The sequence below is a fragment of the Perca fluviatilis genome, chromosome 19, assembly GCF_010015445.1.
Source record: "Perca fluviatilis chromosome 19, GENO_Pfluv_1.0, whole genome shotgun sequence".
Taxonomy (NCBI): domain Eukaryota; kingdom Metazoa; phylum Chordata; class Actinopteri; order Perciformes; family Percidae; genus Perca; species Perca fluviatilis.
In genome coordinates, this window is record NC_053130.1 from 23,446,797 (window position 1) to 23,466,414 (window position 19,618).

General features: G+C 39.7%; 1 protein-coding gene across 10 annotated transcripts in view; it reads right to left on the minus strand.

Moving 5' to 3' along the window:
• lyst (lysosomal trafficking regulator) overlaps positions 1–18,256 on the minus strand; it is a 73,762-nt gene extending 55,506 nt beyond the window's left edge. For 8 of the 10 annotated variants that reach the window (XM_039783591.1, XM_039783590.1, XM_039783589.1 and 5 more), the window contains exons 1-2: positions 7,743–7,846; positions 5,488–5,576 (exon numbers count right to left, since the gene is read on the minus strand). Coding sequence is in view for 1 of the 10 variants with exons in the window: in XM_039783595.1 (XP_039639529.1) it covers positions 5,488–5,576; positions 16,003–16,083 (170 nt within the window). In the remaining 9 variants the exon portion in view is untranslated. Of the gene's footprint in view, positions 1–5,487; positions 5,577–7,742; positions 7,847–11,567; positions 11,587–16,002; positions 16,288–18,171 lie in introns of those variants that run through there. The other 2 variants (XM_039783595.1, XM_039783594.1) reach the window with 2 other exon arrangements.
• Between the last annotated feature and the right edge of the window lie 1,362 nt (positions 18,257–19,618).

The following is a 19,618-nucleotide window of genomic DNA, read 5'->3' on the forward strand; positions in this document are numbered from 1 at the left end:
AAGGTCGAAAAGTTCAAGGGGGCCGAATACTTTCGCAAGGCACTGTAGGGTGCACCGGATTATAAGGCGCATAGAATAGAAGATACTGTAGTCAAACGTTTGACTGGGGTTGCGTTATGCATCCACTAGATGGAGCTGTGCTAAAGGGAACGTCAACAAAACAGTCAGATAAAGTCAAACTTTATGAAGCGTTCTGACAACTCCGTTCAATCCCTCCTTATAGCATTTAAATCTAAGTGGTCCGGAAAATGGCAATCGTCTCAACGTGGTCCCTGACATGTTGTCATCGGCTTGTCCGCTTCCATTGGCCATATCAGAGGCAAACCTGAACGGATTGGCTCATATGAGCTACAAATCGAAAGCTTAGAAGCTAGGGAATACGATGACGCCCACATCGATCATGTAGTAAGCTGGGCAGAGAAGCTAGCGACGATGACAAGTGCGGAAATGGAAAACGCGTTTTTCCGTTGTGATTCGGCCAGAAACTTCAACATTGTGAGGCGAACAGATCGTTTTGGAATATAAAGCTTGGATATTACATTTCCTTGGACTTTTGTGGATTTATGAAAATCAAGTTTTGGCCAAAATACCACTTTGTTGCTGAAAGGACAACGAAATCAGGTATGGATGCACTCTCGACAGCTGCGCAGATTATGGCTAAATTGTTTTATTGTAAATTGTTTACTTTGTAACAGTTGTGTAACTGCTATAAATCATCGTATGCTTTGTATGTGGGCTTAAATTAATCATTAGAGGCTAAGCTTTCAATTGGTGTGTCGCATGGCTGTATATTTTGAATATTTAATGCTTTAAAGTTATAAAAACGCGAATGAGTGGAAGTTTTATCGAGGTTACAGCGACGCAGTGTCCCGTCAACGGGGCAGTGATCCGAGAGGTTGATCCATATATAAGGTGCTCCGGATTATAAGGCGCACTGTCGTTTTTTGAGAAAATTAAAGGCTTTTAAGTGCGCCTTATAGTGCCGAAAATACGGTAGATTAAAAGAAAGACACTGAAGCAGTGGAAAATATTCAGATATTGTCTGGGTTAAACTTAGGTTTCTGGTGTACAATGCACTGCTCATAGTGTCAAGAGCTATAATGATGTTGTTGAGGCAAACATGGTTTATCCACATGATTAACCGCATCAAGCCTACACTTAGCCGGTCTGCTGCTGGCTCTGATGATCATTAGTGATCTTTTAGTTCCATGCCCCGCAACACAGTGGGAATATGGACTACGACGTATATACTCCAGAGATACGCTGTTGTCTCTCCGATCATTCCAAGCTACACCCCCGGATCATCTGCCGGCTGTCATCCGAGCCACACGACCGCGGCGCAGCGAGAACAGGCGTCAGAGACGTCTCCGCCGGCGTGCCAGTAAACCACCACTACCATCAATAATCCTGAGCACGCAGCGGTCGTTGATGCCCAAGATGGATGAACTCCGAATCAACCACAGAAACTGTTTTGAATTCGGGAATCAAACCTTCTTGTGTTTACCGAGGCCTCAGCTTCACCAGCGAGTCCCTGATTCTCTGCTCAATCTGGACGGTTGCTCACTTGTCGCGAGCCGACCGCTCCTCAGAAACGTCCCGGCAAGAGGCGGAGGAGGCTTGTGCATCTACGTGAGTGACAAATGGTGCAGACAGTATACAGTAAGAGACATCACATGCAGTCCGGATATAGAACTACTTTGTCTATCCTTGAGACCACACTACCTCCCAAAGGGGAGTTTGGCAGTGTTATTATAGTTGCTGTTTATGTCCCCCCAGCGCCAATGCAAGTAAAGCTGCTACATGTATAGCAGAGTGCGCATGAACAGCTGCAAGCGCACCCGAGCTCCGATCTTCTTTTTAGGTGATTTTAACCACTGTAAGCCAGAGGCTGTTTTACCAGGCTTCGAACAATATGTAAGATGCCATACCGAAATAATAAGATTTTAGATAAATGCTATGGAAATATTAAGAATGCATATTCCGCAAGCCAAAACCACCTCTCTCTAACTCAGACCACAATACAATACACCTAATCCCTTCTTATAAATCTGTTTTTAAGTCTAATAAACCAGAACATAAGATTGTTAATGTGTGGACAGACGACTCTGTTGAGACTTTAAAAAGGTGTTTTATGTGTACAGACTGGTCTATATTTCATGCACTAGAGCTTGATGATGCTACTGAAACAATAACTGATTATATAAAATTCTGCTCTGACAATGTGGTAGATAAGAAAAATATTATTGTTTACCCCAACAATAAAACCTACATTACAAAAGAGAGATTAAAAATTGCATAAATCCGGAAAAGCAAGCCTTTAGAAACAAAGATAAGGCAGCATTGTTAGTTGTTCAAAAGAGCTCAAACAGCTCCTCAGAAATACAAGAGAACAACATAGGCAAACCATGGAAAATAGTATACAAACATCAAATACCAAAAACTGTGGGCTACTATGAAATCGGTCACTAATATGAACCCTCCAAAACAAACAATCATTGCAGTGGATGAATTACAAAGGGCAAATGAGCTGAATGACTTTTCCTGAGGTTCGAGTCAGAACATTGCTCCCAGGAGCTGGACAGTGTGCGGCAATCTATGCCCGATGATGATTACACCCGCTGGCTGGAAGTGGATCCAGCCAGCGTTCGCGTACCTCTTTAAAAAGGTGTGCACCAATAAGTCAACAGGCCCAGATGGACTACCAGCTTTTCTGCTTAAAAACTGTGCAGAGGAACTCCAACACCAGCATGGTGTCCCATATTCCAACGGTCTCTGGACACGCACACTGTTCCAGCTTTATGGAAGAAATCCATTGTAACACCAGTTCCTAAAAAGCCCTCCGCCTCAGTGAATAATGACTTTTCGCCCCATAGCTTTGACCCCTATTGTAATGAAATGCCTTGAGAAAATTGTAGTGTCCCAGCTTAAGGCAGAGGTTGAGCCGGTATTGGACACGCGGTGGCAATTTGCCTATAAACATAAACGCAGTACTGAAGATGCCATCCTCTGCATTTCGCATCTTACTTCTAAACACCTTGAGGATACAAAAGCCTATTCCAGAATATTATTTGCTGATTTTAGTTCAGCATTTAATACTGTGCAACCTTATCTGCTTTTAAAGAAATTGAATAATATGCATGTCAATACTGCCCTGGTTAAATGGTTTTATTCCTTTTTGATTAATAGGACACAACAGGTGAAAGTTAACGGCACGCTTTCAGAGGTTAAACATAGCAGTATGGGGGTCCCACAAGGTTCTGTGGTATCACCCATACTTTTTACATTGTATACCGTAGCCAGATCATGCTTATGTTCTACCGGGCGATTCTGGAGAGCATTATTAGATATGGAATTACAGCATGGTTTGGCAACCTAACAGTGCAGCTAAAAAGCAGGCTGGTCAGCACACACAAGGCAGCTATGAGGATAATAGGGAGGAAAGAGTACAAGCCCATACAGAGCTTGTATGAGCAAGTAGTCAGAAAACAAGCTGAAAGAATCACCGCAGACTCTCTACATCCTCTCTTCCCTGAATATGAACTTCTGCCATCAGGCAGAAGATTCCGTGTGCCAAGATGTAAAACAAACAGACTAAAGTTATCATTTATTCCAACTTCTGTTAAGCTGCTGAACTCCAATAGTACATTTTAGTCCAGCAGAGCAGGGGTGTAGTAAATACCTCAGCTATTTTAGCATTTCGCACTTTAATTATTACAGTTAATTCTCAGGATGTTGTGCTTTCTGTGCTGTCATGTGTGTCCTCTTTGTCTTTTGTGCTTTTGTGTCCTTGTGTCTCAGGACGCTGTGCTGATCTCACTTTTATGTTGATTTTATTTTATTTCACTTTATTTGACTGTATTTAACTTGAGAATGTTTTTATGTTACATATTGTCTGTGTTGTGAAGCAACGGATGTGGCACTGTGCCCAAGACAAATTTCCCCTCGGGGACAATAAAGTGTATTCTATTCTATTCTATCAATATATCTGGTTCTACTTCAAACAATGAGAAATTAAGAGTGTGCATGCACAAGATGTATACTTTGAGGACTTTTATTCACTGTGCATTGTTTATTACTCCTTTAGTTTGTTTTGTCCAATCAATTTAAATCTGTCACTCTGGACTGCGATGTGGTGGGAATGACAATGACAATTGAATACATCATGATAACGGATGATTGAAATTGAATGTTTTTTGTAATTAATATCAATAATAGCAAGTGTGAAGCTAACCTGTCATGTTCTTCCTGCATGCTGAAAGCCATCTCATCTTCAGGGTAACATATTAAGTAACTTACAAACTGACAATTTTAAGGAAACTACAATTATAACATCATACATTTGACTTGAGGATTCTATGACAAACCCACTGATCCATTTCTACAGCATCTGTTAGCTAAGCGCTTAATTATTGCAAAAAATAATAAAATAAATAAATGGAACATTCAATGGTTGATCTAACAGAGTGAAACATTGAACTGCCTTAAGCTTGTATTTAAACAAGGACATTATATTTCAGCCATTTTAACCAAAACCCCATTCAAACTCATCACTTTTCAGCTGAGGGAACACATAGCTCATGAATGCTAATGCACTTGATAAATTCTAGGTAGCACTTATCAACACTGAACAGAATACAAACAAGAGGCACTTGGGGTGCAAAATATCTACAATTTCCCTCATTAATATGTAAATATATGCAGCAAGGTTCTTCAAAAAGCTAATGCACCATGATTACATAATGTCTGCAACCTCTACTATATCGGTGGGGGACACACTGTCAGATAATTTTCTATTATTATTATTATTATTTTCTACTATGAATTCTAGTTCTCTTAAAAATGACAATAGTGCCAATAGTGTAATAAATCAGGTTTCTTCTATTCATGCAGCATGGAGAGACGATCTGGTTTGATGTTCTCTCCAGTTTCTTCTGAGTACCTTGCTTTATATACAGTATCCTCAAGTAAACAAAAGGATAATAGTCTCTGAGGCCTTCCTGAGACCAAAGGCCATGTTAATGTACCTAGACAATAGCCCTTCAATGTTAAAACCTTAGCCTCAGGACAATGTTTCTTTGACGTTAAACTCTTATCCTATCCTTCCATCAGGACAATGACCCTAGATCTTACCTCTCAGTTGATTGTCAGCAGACCCTAATCTGACAAACACCTAGAATCATGAGCTCCACCAGAGTACAAAAACCTAAAATGGTATATTTCCCACAATACAAATGATAAAAATAAATCTGTACTTCTATAGTGCTTTTGCAGTATTTTCATTGGTAAAGACAATAGTAAATGCATACATGTCTGCAGGTACTGTTTGACTACTATACCACAGATGAAGTTGAAAATGTTGTCATTGAGGTGTTGATTTACCACCATGTACTCTTTGAGGATGCACAATTACATAATATAGCAAGGTGTTATCCACTCTTAGTGAGACAAAACCTCCATCACAGTACAGTTGAAGATGTTAAGACCTACCAGAATTTCAGTGCATCTTTGCTGTTGTTGGGGTGATGCTGCACATAGTGGAAGAGACAGAGGAAATTCTCCAGACCCTGAAGGCTGACCTGATGAGAGACAGATAAAAAAAAAATTAAAATAAGAATAGGAACATGAATCAAACTCAGATTAATACTTGCACTCACATGAAGAGTAACTGAAATGAAAAACTGCACTACACAATAACCGTAACCTTTCAAATGATAACCAATTTTTGGCATTACTCTCAATGATTTAATGTTTTGTAATCGTTATAGATAATGGTACCACCAATTATATTGTGATGTAACAGCCACTAACAAATAAATAAAGTTAGACTTGACTAATGTCGTGTAGTGGAACTATTGCTCTAAAATTGAATTATCAGGTCAGATCCCGTGCTAAAAAGTCAGTAATTTTATTTCTCCTTTCTAACATCCCAATACAAAAGCACTGGAACCACAAAGTACCCCTTTGTACTTACACTCACGTTTTCATTAAATGACACACAACTAATTTTAGATATTGCATTTTTATCTGTGAACAAACTTCCCCCTATTCATGTTCAATACAAAGGCTCATTGCTCGGAACAATAGTCTGGTAGACAGCACATTTTACAATTTCAAATCACAATCAGCAAAAAAGAATAGCACTGGAGAATCCCTGAATCTGGGAAAACAAATATAAATATAAGCTTTGCCTCATCAAAGTCAGAGCGTTGCAATAAAGCAATAAAAAAAAAAGAATCTTTCACAACCACAGTTGGCAAGACAATTGATGACTTTGTTAAAAGTCTTCGGACTGCTTTTAACTGCATTACCATTCCATGGGTAGTGTGTTAATATTTAATATTAAGCCGGCGTCCTGCCTTCCCTTACACCACACCGGAGCTAGCTTTACCCCTCTGCTAATCTGACACCATTGACTGGATTCATTCAGGCAATGCTGATCCATGACTGATGTGGCTGCACTGGATGTCTGGGTCACAAAGCCAAAGAATAGACACCACACAGTACCAATCACATTACACACAGTCTGACCTACAATGGCATTAACGGGATACTGATAGGATGGAAGAAAAAAAAAACCACCTGTACATAAGATTAACAAAAAATGGATGGATACAGAAGAGAAGTCTGTGGGTTCACCATACATCTGTTAAACTGGTGAGCTTAGTTAATAGTATGCAAACTCTTTTCAAATAGCAATATATGTCAAATTTTTGCCTTTTAAATGCTACATTGCTTGTAAGGAAATATCGGTAACGTAGTAACAGGCAAACCAGCTTTAAAAAAGGACATACTTTCTTTTTAAATAAATGCTGTGTGATGGTTCAAATTCATGCCAATGTGCAGCATTGGCCAATGGCCACAACAGTGGCCAGGCTAAATCAGTCAACCTAGGGGAAACACTGAAAACATAACTTTTGTTTGTTGACAAGAAACACTCCGCAGAGCACCTGCTCTTACTTTGGAGTATCCATCAAACCAAAACTTGCACTCAATTTTACAGGTGGTCTATAACCAGTACTAGCAGAAGATTATATCAACAAATATCAAAAAAAGATTATAATAAAAAAAAAAATTCCAATTTGTGTACTTGCACCAGCATTAGTTTGCACCCATGGCTTCCCCACAAAAAACGTAAACTGGCAGTTAACTCCAAACTAATTTGGACACAGTGATATGTCATAGTGACACCACAGCAAATCATTTAGCAGCATTGACACAGATTTCTACATAGACTCAATTCTGGAATCAAAAAGCAGAAAGTGACAAAAACAGAAAGTAATTGACATAAAACAGCCTTTTAAAGAGTAAATATGGCATCATTTACAGTTCTTGTGCGTCTCCTATTTTCTGTGTCTTCTTTACATGTCCTAAGACATATGCATATCTGGCTATGCATATCCGTGAAACTGATTTACTCACTCTCCATGACTAAAACACAGGAGGGAAACTTTTAAAATCGGTTATTCATGTGTCTGCAGCTAACTGTCACAGGGAGGACAGGGACAAGGTTGCTGTGCTGGCAAAACCCAGCTCGGTTGTATAGTTACGTGGTGAGTCAACTTCCTTCCTGTGTCACAACTGTCAGAGCAAGTTTTTAGTTACATACTGTAGTACCACTATGAATGGGATTAAAAGAGATGTAACTGGCAAATAAGCAATTTAGGCTTAAAGATGAACACATTTATGTCCAAGTGTCAATTTTAAGTTGCCAGTGATGACGGTGCAGAGATGACCACACTCACCACGGTCAAGGATGGGCAGAGAGGGTGACACTTCAACAGCTGAGGCAACAACCCACCCAAGCAGGGAGAGGATGGGTGGGTAGGGGTCACTGCACACCAGGGGGCTGGACAACATCACACAGGGGAAACAGAAACAGGGAAGAGAAAGAAATGCATGGATCATGAGATAGACAGGAGAGGACAGAGGTAAAACATGAAAGCTGACAAGAACATAAAAAGGTGAAAGAAATAACTGCAGCAACAGATGATAGCAAAGATAAACAGGTGGTGGTGGGGGACGACTGGCAGCAAATCAAAGCTTCGAGGTTGCCAAAACTGCTATTAGTTAAAAAAAAAAAAAAGCCCTGCAGCTATGCACTCAACTGTTAAAAGTGAATCTCCCAAAATGACTTGATTTGTCCTTGTGTTATCAGTGTACCTGTTGTGGCTGTATTCCTCATATGGGTAAGGGAAACGGAGTGGTTCACGATAACACTAATTTCCCAGCAACAGGGTTGTTTTTTCCTCCGAGGCTCTAATCCAATATTACAAAGCACTCGGCACAAACCAGCCAGGGTGATTTGATAATGGAGAGACTGCCAATACTGATTAATACAGCTTGGAGGGGAAATCAACTGTTCACAAAGCCCCAAGAACACATTTCTGTAAACAAAAAGAAAGCGGAAAATTAACTTGCTACAAGACCCTATACAGTACAGGCCAAAAGTTTGGACACACCTTCTCATTCAATGCGTTTCTTTATTTTCATGACTATTTACATTGTAGATTCTCACTGAAGGCATCAAAACTATGAATGAACACATATGGAATTATGTACTTAACAAAAAAGTGTGAAATAACTGAAAACATGTCTTATATTTTAGATTCCTCAAAGTAGCCACCCTTTGCTTTTTTTGATAACTCTGCAAACCCTTGGTGTTCTCTCAATGAGCTTCATGAGGTAGTCACCTGAAATGGTTTTCACTTCACAGGTGTGCTTTGTCAGGGTTAATTAGTGGAATTTTTTCCCTTATTAATAAAAAAGAAAAGGGTGGCTACTTTGAAGAATCTAAAAATATAAGACATGTTTTCAGTTATTTCACACTTTTTTGTTAAGTACATAATTCCATATGTGTTCATTCATAGTTTTGATGCCTTCAGTGAGAATCTCCAATGTAAATAGTCATGAAAATAAAAAGGAAACGCATTGAATGAGAAGGTGTGTCCAAACTTTTGGCCTGTACTGTATAGGGTATTTCACACTGTTTCTTAAGGTCTCAGAATAGGGAACATTGGTTGGGCTGAAAATGGCCCGGGTGCTGTTCTATGGGCCCTAATGCAACCCTGTGAAAAAGCCCTAGAATGAACAAGAGGTTTTCTCCCTTATATGGTATGCTCATGAATATTTAGATGAGCTGTGCACTGATTGGTTGGTTCTCACACACACACACACACACACACACACACACACACACACACACACACACACACACACACACACACACACACTACCCCGTATACTGGACCCCGGTTGTATACTTAAGTCTCTATTATATTTTTCTTTTGTCAGAGGGTGGCTTTACATGACGAATACACGTTTAAATACTGAAAGCCTTTTAAGTTTCCCTAATTGCTCGGACATGGTGGCTGTGACCGGTGTCTTTTACACTGCCTTTACCCAACATAGCAATCATGGGTGGCCTAGTCATGGGAGTCTGGTGGCTGAGTCACCCACACGGGTACAGACTTTCCTCTCAACTCTCTTTGGATAATTGGGTAGACTACAACTTGGCAGAAGCAGTGAAAGCGATGTGATCCTGTCCTCGTGAGAGAGGACGTGGGGCTTTGGTTATGTAATGTTTTTCTTTTCCGGTTTGAGATCCCTCCTGATCTAATTTGACATTTGGGTGATGAACATCATGAGGAGCCCCTAACGTTCCGTATTTCCTCACAAACTACAGTCAGAGAGCAGAGCCGCTTCACACAACACCACAATTACACCCTCCCCCATTAAGACAACAAAATGTCAAGAGGCTACCATAAAAAAGCTTGTTTGTTTTTTTTGTCCGTGTCAGATACACACTCTCACAAACAGTGACCTTTATTTGAGCATAGGCCACTGTGTAGGAAATGAATATGTGTCACTCTCGGTTTCATTGTTTTCATTACAGGGAGATACATGCAAGCTGTTGTTGGTCATAAATTATGATCCAAACACCCTCTTTTGGCCTTCCTCTCCCCTGCAGGACTGAGAGAGAGGCTGTTTTCGAGAAAGAGATCTGACTTGATAACATGCCACTGAGTGGAAAAAGCTAAGACAGAGCAATGGTTGGACTCTGACTCAACCCAGAGCTAGAGACATGAATTATTCATCCATTCAGCCAGTCGTTTGGAACAGCCCTGCAGACCAGAGCCAATACAAGTTAAGTTGAAACCAAAGACGGAACAATAAATGCAGATGTGAAACGAGTTGTGTGGTCAATCAGCAAGCCTAAGGATGCGACTTCATTAAAGACCTATTGGTAAACAACATAAATAATTGAAAGCCTAATGATTAATAAGTAGTGTGATGATCACAAGACATTATGATCAGAGCCTGACTGCACAAGTTTGTTGAATTTTACTCAAAGAGCAATTTCATGTTGAAATCAGTATTATTGGCAAATTACTGTGGGAGTAAATGAAACAGCTTCATCACATTAATATGTTGCCAAATATGTTTAAAATCAGTAGGCCTGCAGTGTAAGTTCTAGTATATGTTTTTTCAGGACTGAAACTTATTTAACTGTACATGTTTGACATAGTAGTAAGACTATGACTTGTTTGCGTTAAGAAGTTATGAAAGAGGACCTTTTGGTGTGAAACTTCCCACTCACTTGAGGTTAGGCACTACTAACCCTGAAAAACATGAAGGTGAAACAGCTCCCGTCTGGTTGGTTGGTTTTTCAGTTTTAGGTCACTTTAGAATTTACTATCTGAAAAGGTCCCACAATTCTCCAAAAATGCCCTGAAGTAGTGATTCTCAACTGCTAAAACGGGTAATACTGTACTGTACGTCCATCATTGTTTTGCTGAGAAATGATGCTGCCTTAAAACTATACATAAGACAATTCATATTAGAACAATCCTCACTGAAATACTTTATGCAGATAGAGGCAGTTTGTTGGATATATACTAGTCAAAGTCAAAACATTTTTCCATTTTACTAGACTGCGGTTTGAAAATAACAAGAGAGACCAATTCATGTTACAATTATTTCTTCTTAGTTGCTCTGATGTGGAATATGAGCCATACACATTAATTGCTTTAGATATCTAGAGCAGATATACATATTACAGCTGACCTTAATGCCACACTAATTGTACAAAACATAATGTCTCTGATAATACATTCATGGAAATAATGTACACAGCACAGTCTTTTACCAAAGGATCACAGAAATAAAGTATGGTGCATCTCACATTGTTCAGTTCTGACAAGCAAATCATTAATTTTGGGGATGACCGTGAACCAGCACTGCCATCTTTACTCCTTTAGTATTCACTCCATTTCGCCTTATGCTTTGCTCGACAAGTTTAATCTTCTTAAGACAAGGATTCAGGGCTTTACCGCAGAAGGAATGTAAAGCACAGAACTGAGCTTAGAAAGCTAATGACAAGTATTGTGGGTGGAATATGTGACCGGGGTTGTCCTGATTCCGAAAATCCCAGTTTAATCAGCTTTGGAAGTATAGCATCTGCTGTTAGAGATTAAGTGACAATGTACAGACAATGGACATTTACTTTACAGCCACCAGGATTATAAACATTAACGTTAAGAGTAGCTACAGTACAGAACAATACTTACGAGATGAGTCTAATGTCTTTTCAAATGCAGGGTCATCCATTACGCAAAAGATTCAACCAGAGTTAACATTAGTAGCCAAAGACTGCAACTGACTGAATTTAAAGTCACGCACCAGTGAAGCAGAGCCAGCGAAGATTACAATTATCTGGAGTCCGTTGGTTCCAGAAGACTAGAAAAGTGAAGTGTTCCAAACACCACACTTCAGTATTTTGAAACATCCTGTTAGCTCACAATGAAACTAAACAATCCACAAGCAACAAAACCTGGTCTCTTGCTTGGCTCCTGGCCAGGTAACCATTCTCCTAATTGACTATGCTCATTAAGATTCAGAGAGGTTGGGCAGAAAGAGTCCCCACAGATACATTGATGCAAGTGTGCCCAAGGCAAATTGCCTTTGTAGCTGAACACACCAATATGGTAGTCTTGGCTCCATAAAGGAAAGCCATTCTAAAGAATGGAGAGAAATGCTTAATGTAAAAATTCCCATTATACTGAAGCTATAATGTATACACTAACTTAAAGTAAATGCTACAGATTAAATACAAAAAACAAGTTTTATTATAGTGGATTCTATGGTGGCCGGCCAGGGCAAACACGCAGCAACGGCCCAAAACACTTCAATTAGTAGAAACACAAAATACAGAAACGACGCAAAGCAAAAAACACAAACTCCAAAAACACATGCAACAGAAAAACACAGCATATCCAGTCAACACAACGGAAGTTCTCCAGGCCATCCGAATTTACAACATGATGCAAATGGCGGATGACGTTGCAGGGGGATTACATTTATTAAGGACTTGACTTTACCTCTCGCCTTTGTAAAAGAGCAAATAAAATATTTAACTATTAAATGTATGAACAGTAGTAATCAGGATTATGAAAGTGGATTTGTTCCACAACGGAGAGCAAGTGGCGCAGCGTGACTTTTTCACTAGTTGTGGATACAGCTCTATAGACAGCTCTGTTGCAGTTTTTGTACTTTGAAAACATGAATATTTTTAAAGGATTTTATTGTGATGTTATTATCATATTGTCGGTGATGTGTCAGTGTTTTTGTTCAGGTGCTGTGCACAGATCTGACACCCCGCCGAGTCGCCTTCATCCCCGGCTCTCAGGAGCTCTGTGCATGGCGTGGCCAAATTGCCAAAAAATGTAGTCTTCTAAACGGTAGTACACATACCATTCCAATGGGTGACGTCACTGCTGCTACATCCATTATTGTTATAGTCTATGGGCCGGATGAAAGTGGGGAGCAGACAAAGAGGCATTCATTGACACTTATAGGGCAATATGAGGTCAACAATAGATTGTGGTTGTACACTAAATGCAACAGCAGCAAAAACATCACTGCAAAAAGTGGATCGACTACAGTATAAAGCATTATGTTTATGTATAGGAGCTATTGTCAACCCCCGTTAATGCAGTAGGTTAATAGAAGCAGGAGAGACACCGCGGGAGTTAAGAAGAGAGAAACTTGCACACTTGCATTTAATTCTGCATCGTTTCTGTATTTGCAGCACTTTTCTGTTGCAAGTGTTTTTGGTGTTTGAGTGTTTTTTACTTTGCACTGTTTCTGTATTTGTGTAACGTTTCTCCTAATGGAAGCGTCTTGGGCCGTTGTAGCACGTTTGCCCTGGGCAGCCACCGTGGGATTCCGTAAAGTAAATGCTCGACGGTGTTTTAAGCCTCCAATGTCAACTTCAAGGCAGCGCTGCGACCGTCGACTTCAAGGCACCGAACCCTAACCTTAACCCTAACCATTGCCCAATCCTAGTGCCTGACAGGCAGCACTGCCTGGAAGGCGACGTTGGGGGCTTAAAACACCAAACATCCAGGCATCCCAGTTCTGTTGTTGTCCTTGGTCATTGTGCTGTGAATAGGTAAAAGAAGTACTAGCAAGAGATTGATCCTGAGATCCTGATAGAAATGCAGATGAAAAGTGAGATGAGAGACAAGAATGCAAAGATAAAAGATAAAGGGGAGGGGGGAAGAGTGAGGCTGTAGCAGCAGTAGTAGCTTCACACTTTCTTTGTGGTATCTTATTGATTACTGCAGTAGAAACTGTCTTTTCACCCTCCCTATTTCAATGTAAAGTGTGATCACACAATTTGGAAAAAGAGCAGCAGGGCAAAGTCTTGCTGTCTGGTGGGCGTTAAAACAAGGGCCTTCTCAGTTATTGGACAGTTTTCATGATCACTTAATCATGTTTACCTGTATACTGAACGCAATGACTAGCAGAAGCCACAGATGGTAGCAAGGTATATATACTTGGGCACTGATGGGACTGTTAGAAGGAGCTGGAGGAAAATATAATGTGCAAGCTGTACAACAGCATATATGCGAGTGCTATAGCCTGTCACTGTGTGTCCCTGTCAGATTCAATCAGGGGGGAAAGTTACGGTATCAGCAAACTAGAGAGTACAGCTGTGGTTCACTTAACCATCTTGAAAAACCCTACTACAGGCTTTCTCATTAGCTTTAAAAATGATAGCAGGTCTGTCTTTTTAAGAATGATTTGCGCATGATAAATCACAAATAATGGACTAATATAATGGCTGTGTGTTGTGTGTGTGTGTGTGTGTGTGTGTGTGTGTGTGTGTGTGTGTGTGTAGGGCAGATCACTCAGCCTGTAGTCTCAGTCTGATCCTAATCCAGGTCTCGTGATCCGGCTGCTGTTAGTTCTCTGACAGCAGGAGGGGGCTGAAAAGAGCTGCAGTGGCCTGACAGAGATTTCAGAACCACGCAGTACCAGGTAGTATCAAAACTTCCCCAGTCAAACCATACCTGCATTCGATCCTTTTTGTACCCAGATCCAGTAAAAAAAAAAAGAATAAAAAAAATTTTTTAGCTCGCATCCAATCACCGCAAGCATTTTGCGATTAAATGCGACGTATGATTGGCCGACTACTGCAGCAGCTACAAACCATACGGTCTGTGGTCTGGTGAAATTGAGCATGCTGTGTATTTGACGGAGTAGGTCGTTTAGTGGTGACCAAAACGTTCAAAAGTATGGCTATACTACACACCTGTGGTGTCTGATAAATGAAGTATTCTATTGGTATCTGTATCACTTGAAAGTTACAGTCGGTGCAAAATTACCTTTTTTGTCCACTGGCCAAATGGCTAGTGAATGCTCAAATTTCACCAGCCACTCAATAGATTACCATTGTTTTTTTGGGCGGTGAATGAAACTAAATCTACCAGCCACTTGCATATCTTACCAGCATTTGGCTGGTGCTAAATTTTACACCGACAAAGGAACAAAGACACACTTACAAAAGTGCAACACTCATAATGAGCATTCTGTGGCTTAAACCTGCCTCCACCTCTGTGCAGTGACTCACTCTGCTTGTGCTGTGTACTAGTTACATTTCTAGCTCTAAAAGTGGCGCCTGGGGACCTCTAGGAGGATTCAACGTATGTCCCATCCAAAGCAACGAGGGGAATCATTTCTTTCAGTTATTTTTACTGCTTGTTCCTACCACAATTGCAGAATGACACATACTGAATGACTATCCCTCCTCATACAAATTTATACAATTCTGTACAAAATAAGTCATATCTGAAAACAAATAATCTTCTCCAAATCAGAGGAGGAAATCTTATAAAAACAGGCATCTGTAGTCTCCTGCCTGTCTCTGTACAGATGTTTCATTTTATGTTTTGTTTTTTTGTTTTTTGAGGGGGGGGGGGTCCTAAGTTAGTTTAACGAGTACAAACACTTATATTATTATATAAACAAACACAAAAGTTATTTACTCTATCTAAACTCCACATATCCTTTACAGTTTTTCTGTGAAGGAATTTATGGAGAGCAGAATTAACATTTGAGTGTTTTTTACAGTATAATTTACAGCCTGTTCTAGTTCACTTACTGTGGCAAAACTGAGGCAAAACAGTAAAGTAATTTAGGCAGCATGAATGACAAGCAAAAAGCGGAGTAAAAGAAGCTCTCTTAACAATGTTTGCTATGTTTGGATGATATAACCTTAGTTATCGTTTGGAATCAAATTAATCTCATACTAACGCCCAGCAACTGTTTTAGATGCAATATTTGGATATGGTGTGTCAAATTACAATTCTAAACAAACAGGACACCCTATATTTCAGAGTGAGCAATAATAAATGGACGTGTGCTGTATTTGCATGTTGAATCAGGTATAATTTCCTATTTCCCAATTCAAATTAAATACTGTATACGGCCAGTTTTGCAACTTAAACATGATAAAGACAAATACTTTGCATTCATCAGAACAAACACGGTATACCTTACTGTATTCAAGACTTTACAAATAAAATTTCAGAATTCCAAGCGTTTTTCGTGACCACAGTAGTCCTAGAAACTAAAAGTAAGCATCACCACCAGCCAGAGAAAGACACAGAAGCTTGGCCATTGGCTTCTGCCTACATAGTGTCTGCCAGCAGCGCCTACCTGCAGATCCGCTCCTTGCAGTCTACAATCCATGTACTTTTCCCACGCATATGACAAATCGGTCTGCTGTGGACTGGCCATTTCGTCCACACCTCCAGGCACAACACCAGTCAGGGCGTTGAGGAAGCCAGGAATAACAAAATTCGCTTTTTGGCGTCCTCTCTAATCCTCCATGTGGCTGAAAGTGCCCCGGACAGCACCGAACGAAGCCCCAAATGTTCTCCTGAGTCATTCATAGCAGATTCATGATTCACTGCGCTGCTTTGCCACTTTTAAATTGTGATTCTGTAGAAAAATACAAAGTGTCAAGGGTTAGCAAAACATAATAAGCTGGCACAGCCTCTTTCGCTTTTGCTCATGCACTCTGAGATACTGACAGTTGTTTATGACGCACTTAAACCTGACTTGAACCCGAAACTTAAAGACGAGCTTCTGTAGCATAATCAAAACAAACCGACTCCAGCCATACACTCAGCTAGCTAGCTGGGTATCTGACAGGACCTGCGTCAAATCCCCAAGCAGATTGAAGAAACTGATTTCCGGTTTGGGATTTTTTTTTCAAAATAAAATCCTCTAACGTGCAGTAGGTAATTATAATGAAGACTATAATTTCACTAGAAACCTCAATAAAACATTTTAATTTAGAGCTGGGCAATATATCGATATTATATTGATATCGTGATATGTGACTAAATAATGTCTTAGATTTTGGATATCGTAATATAGCATAAGTGTCTTTTCCTGATCCAGATCGACAGACAGACATACACAGACAGACATTAGTTAAAGATTCAGAAACATGTACTAAATAACCCGTTTCACAAAGTTAACGACGTGTTTAAAACCGTGACAGTTACCTTCTATATGAGGACGTATTTCCTGCCTCCACTAGGGGGCGCTGACTTAGGAAACAACTCCTGTGGGTTAGGGTTTTTTCCTGGTTTTAATCAGGTTTTAATGGCTGCATTACAGTAAAGTGATGTACTTTTCTGAATTTACCGGACTGTTCTAGCTGTTCTATTATTTGCCTTTGCCCACTTATTTATTATGTCCACATTACTAATGATTATTCATCAAAAATCTCATTATGTCAACACTACAATATCGTTGCGGTATCTATATCGAGGTATTTGGTCAAAAATATCGTGATATTTGATTTTCTCCAGATTGCCCAGCCATATTTTCATTAGTTCATTACTTCATTCTAACAATACGCATTTAGTTGAGAGGCACTGATCATTTTCTCACATTAATGAATAGTGTATATATATATATATATATATATATATAAAAAGACGGTCAAAATGTGTTATGGATAAATTACAATGCAAGGCCATTTTTTTTGCATAATTACACACAACACTTCATAAATACATCTAAAGAAAACAATATGCACATGCATGTAATTGTAAGCATTTACTCTCCATATTTAAAAATGTTGAGTCAGTGGCTATAGTGAGGTGATTCCAACCCTATGTTCCAACCATGTCACACCTCTACACTTTGCAATTTCTCAAAATGATTGACCTAAAAAGCAGTTATAATATAATAATAGATTACTTGTTAAACACGTTTATCTTCTCTGCTTTAAAGTGACAACTTCGCATATATATTTAAGCTGCATTGGCAAACCACCCAATCAGCTGTGATATTAGTTACATTTAGTGGGACGTGTTTATACGAATTATATTAATTTATGTACCATCATTGTGTACCACAGACTGCGTGCTTACTTTTCATTGAATGTATTCTACAAGGTGAGATTTGACTCAGAAAAAGTTGCACTTCATGTTTTATTTTGAAAGTTATGCTCGATAGTTAGCTAGCTATGTGTTTATTGTTCTAGCTAGCTTGACCGCAAAAAGCAGAACCCTCGATAATGTTAACCTTAATATTTGCATAAATACTATATAAGCCTTAGAGCCGCTATCCCTAAAGCATTCTACAACCTATTTTTATTAACAAAATGTATTTCCCGAATTTGAGTTATCTTCCGAACAGTCGGCATCGTACTGTGTAAGCTGTCCAAACTGTGCAGCACAGAGAAACGACTACATATCGTTAACGGCCTTTACCAAAATAAGCAGACCGTCCACTAATATCTAGCTACACCTTTCTTACATTTGGAATGTCCCGTTTTAAGCGGCAACAGTTAATTTTCATACATACCTTCGTTCCCACAAATTAAAGCAGCTAATGCTAGCCTTCGTCCAGCAGACTCTGAGCAGACTGACAGATGCTATGTATTTTACCCTCAGCGATGACTGCAAGGCAGTCACATACATACCGTCCCTTTGCTTGAACGTTAAAGAGAACGTCAACGGCTGAGTGAGGGACTGAACGTAATGACGGGTGGTCACAAAAGTTAATTTTGTCGGTGACATTTTTCATTTGCATTTGCTTACAGAGTAGAAGTCAAAGTTGACAAGTACAACCTACAATATTCGTGTTGAGCCCTTTGATAAAGACAATTTGAGTTGTTAAGTCATCTGGTTAAGCGTTAGAACACACTGAAAACACAATTATGATTAAACATGTTAAAATGGAAAAGGATTCCATCTCACATAAGAATTTATCCAAAAGACTGATTTATCCATCTGCGTTATCCAGGGCACAAATAATCCTCGCAGACAAGTTTGAGGGAAGGGACGAGGCAATATCGTATGCTGCATTCATGCCACCTCGGAATAATAGGCACCGCCCCCCTGGTTACGTTGTTTTTCCGACTGGCAGCGTTCACATGGTCGGGATGCGTGTTCTTCTTCTTCTGTTATATTGGCGTTTGGCATAACAACTTTTTGCATGACTACCACCAACTGTTGGCCGTAGCCTGGAGCACCAGGTGTGTGAAAACATGGAGGCCACAATGTCTATGACAATAACAGAAGATTCTCTGTTTTCTTATGCAAACATCCAAACAGCACATCGCCAGGTGTAGGCTATTTTTTGTGTTATCTGCAGGACAACGAACGGGAAAAGACACGGATAATGTGTTGTTTTTTTATACATAGGCCTATTTATGAATAATTTTAAACATATTATGTCTGTGTATGTTTCTTGGCAGAGGCATTTGTCCACAATAAACAGTTTATTATCATTGAAATATGTTCAGTGAACCAAAGTCGCCTCCATCAAACGTCAGTTGTCAACAACGCGTCACCACCTGGGAAACTCGGTTATCAAAATCCATAGATATATCTATGATCAAAATCCAGCCAGAGTTTCCCACCTCTGATTCCCACAGGACGTTACGTGAATGGTGACGTTTTCACTCGGAAAAACGTTTTTCCGATGTCCATGAACGCACGGTTAATAAGCGCTCACAGCTGGTGACATGCCCACTGACCTCTGTTTTGCTTCCCATTGGATAACACACATCTGATTCTCCAATCAATCAAACCATTTGTTCAGGAATGTGGAGCGTTACATCTCTGTAAATCCGCTTATGGGTAGCAAAAAAGTCTTTGTTTGTTTAGGTTGGAAAAAGTTAAGACCTTTTTATACCGATCTGAGTAAGCAAATTGTATCAGCTCATTCTTGTATAACTGTCCTGCTTCTGGGAGCCAAAGAGATGTTTTAATATAATTTCATATATATATATATATATATATATATA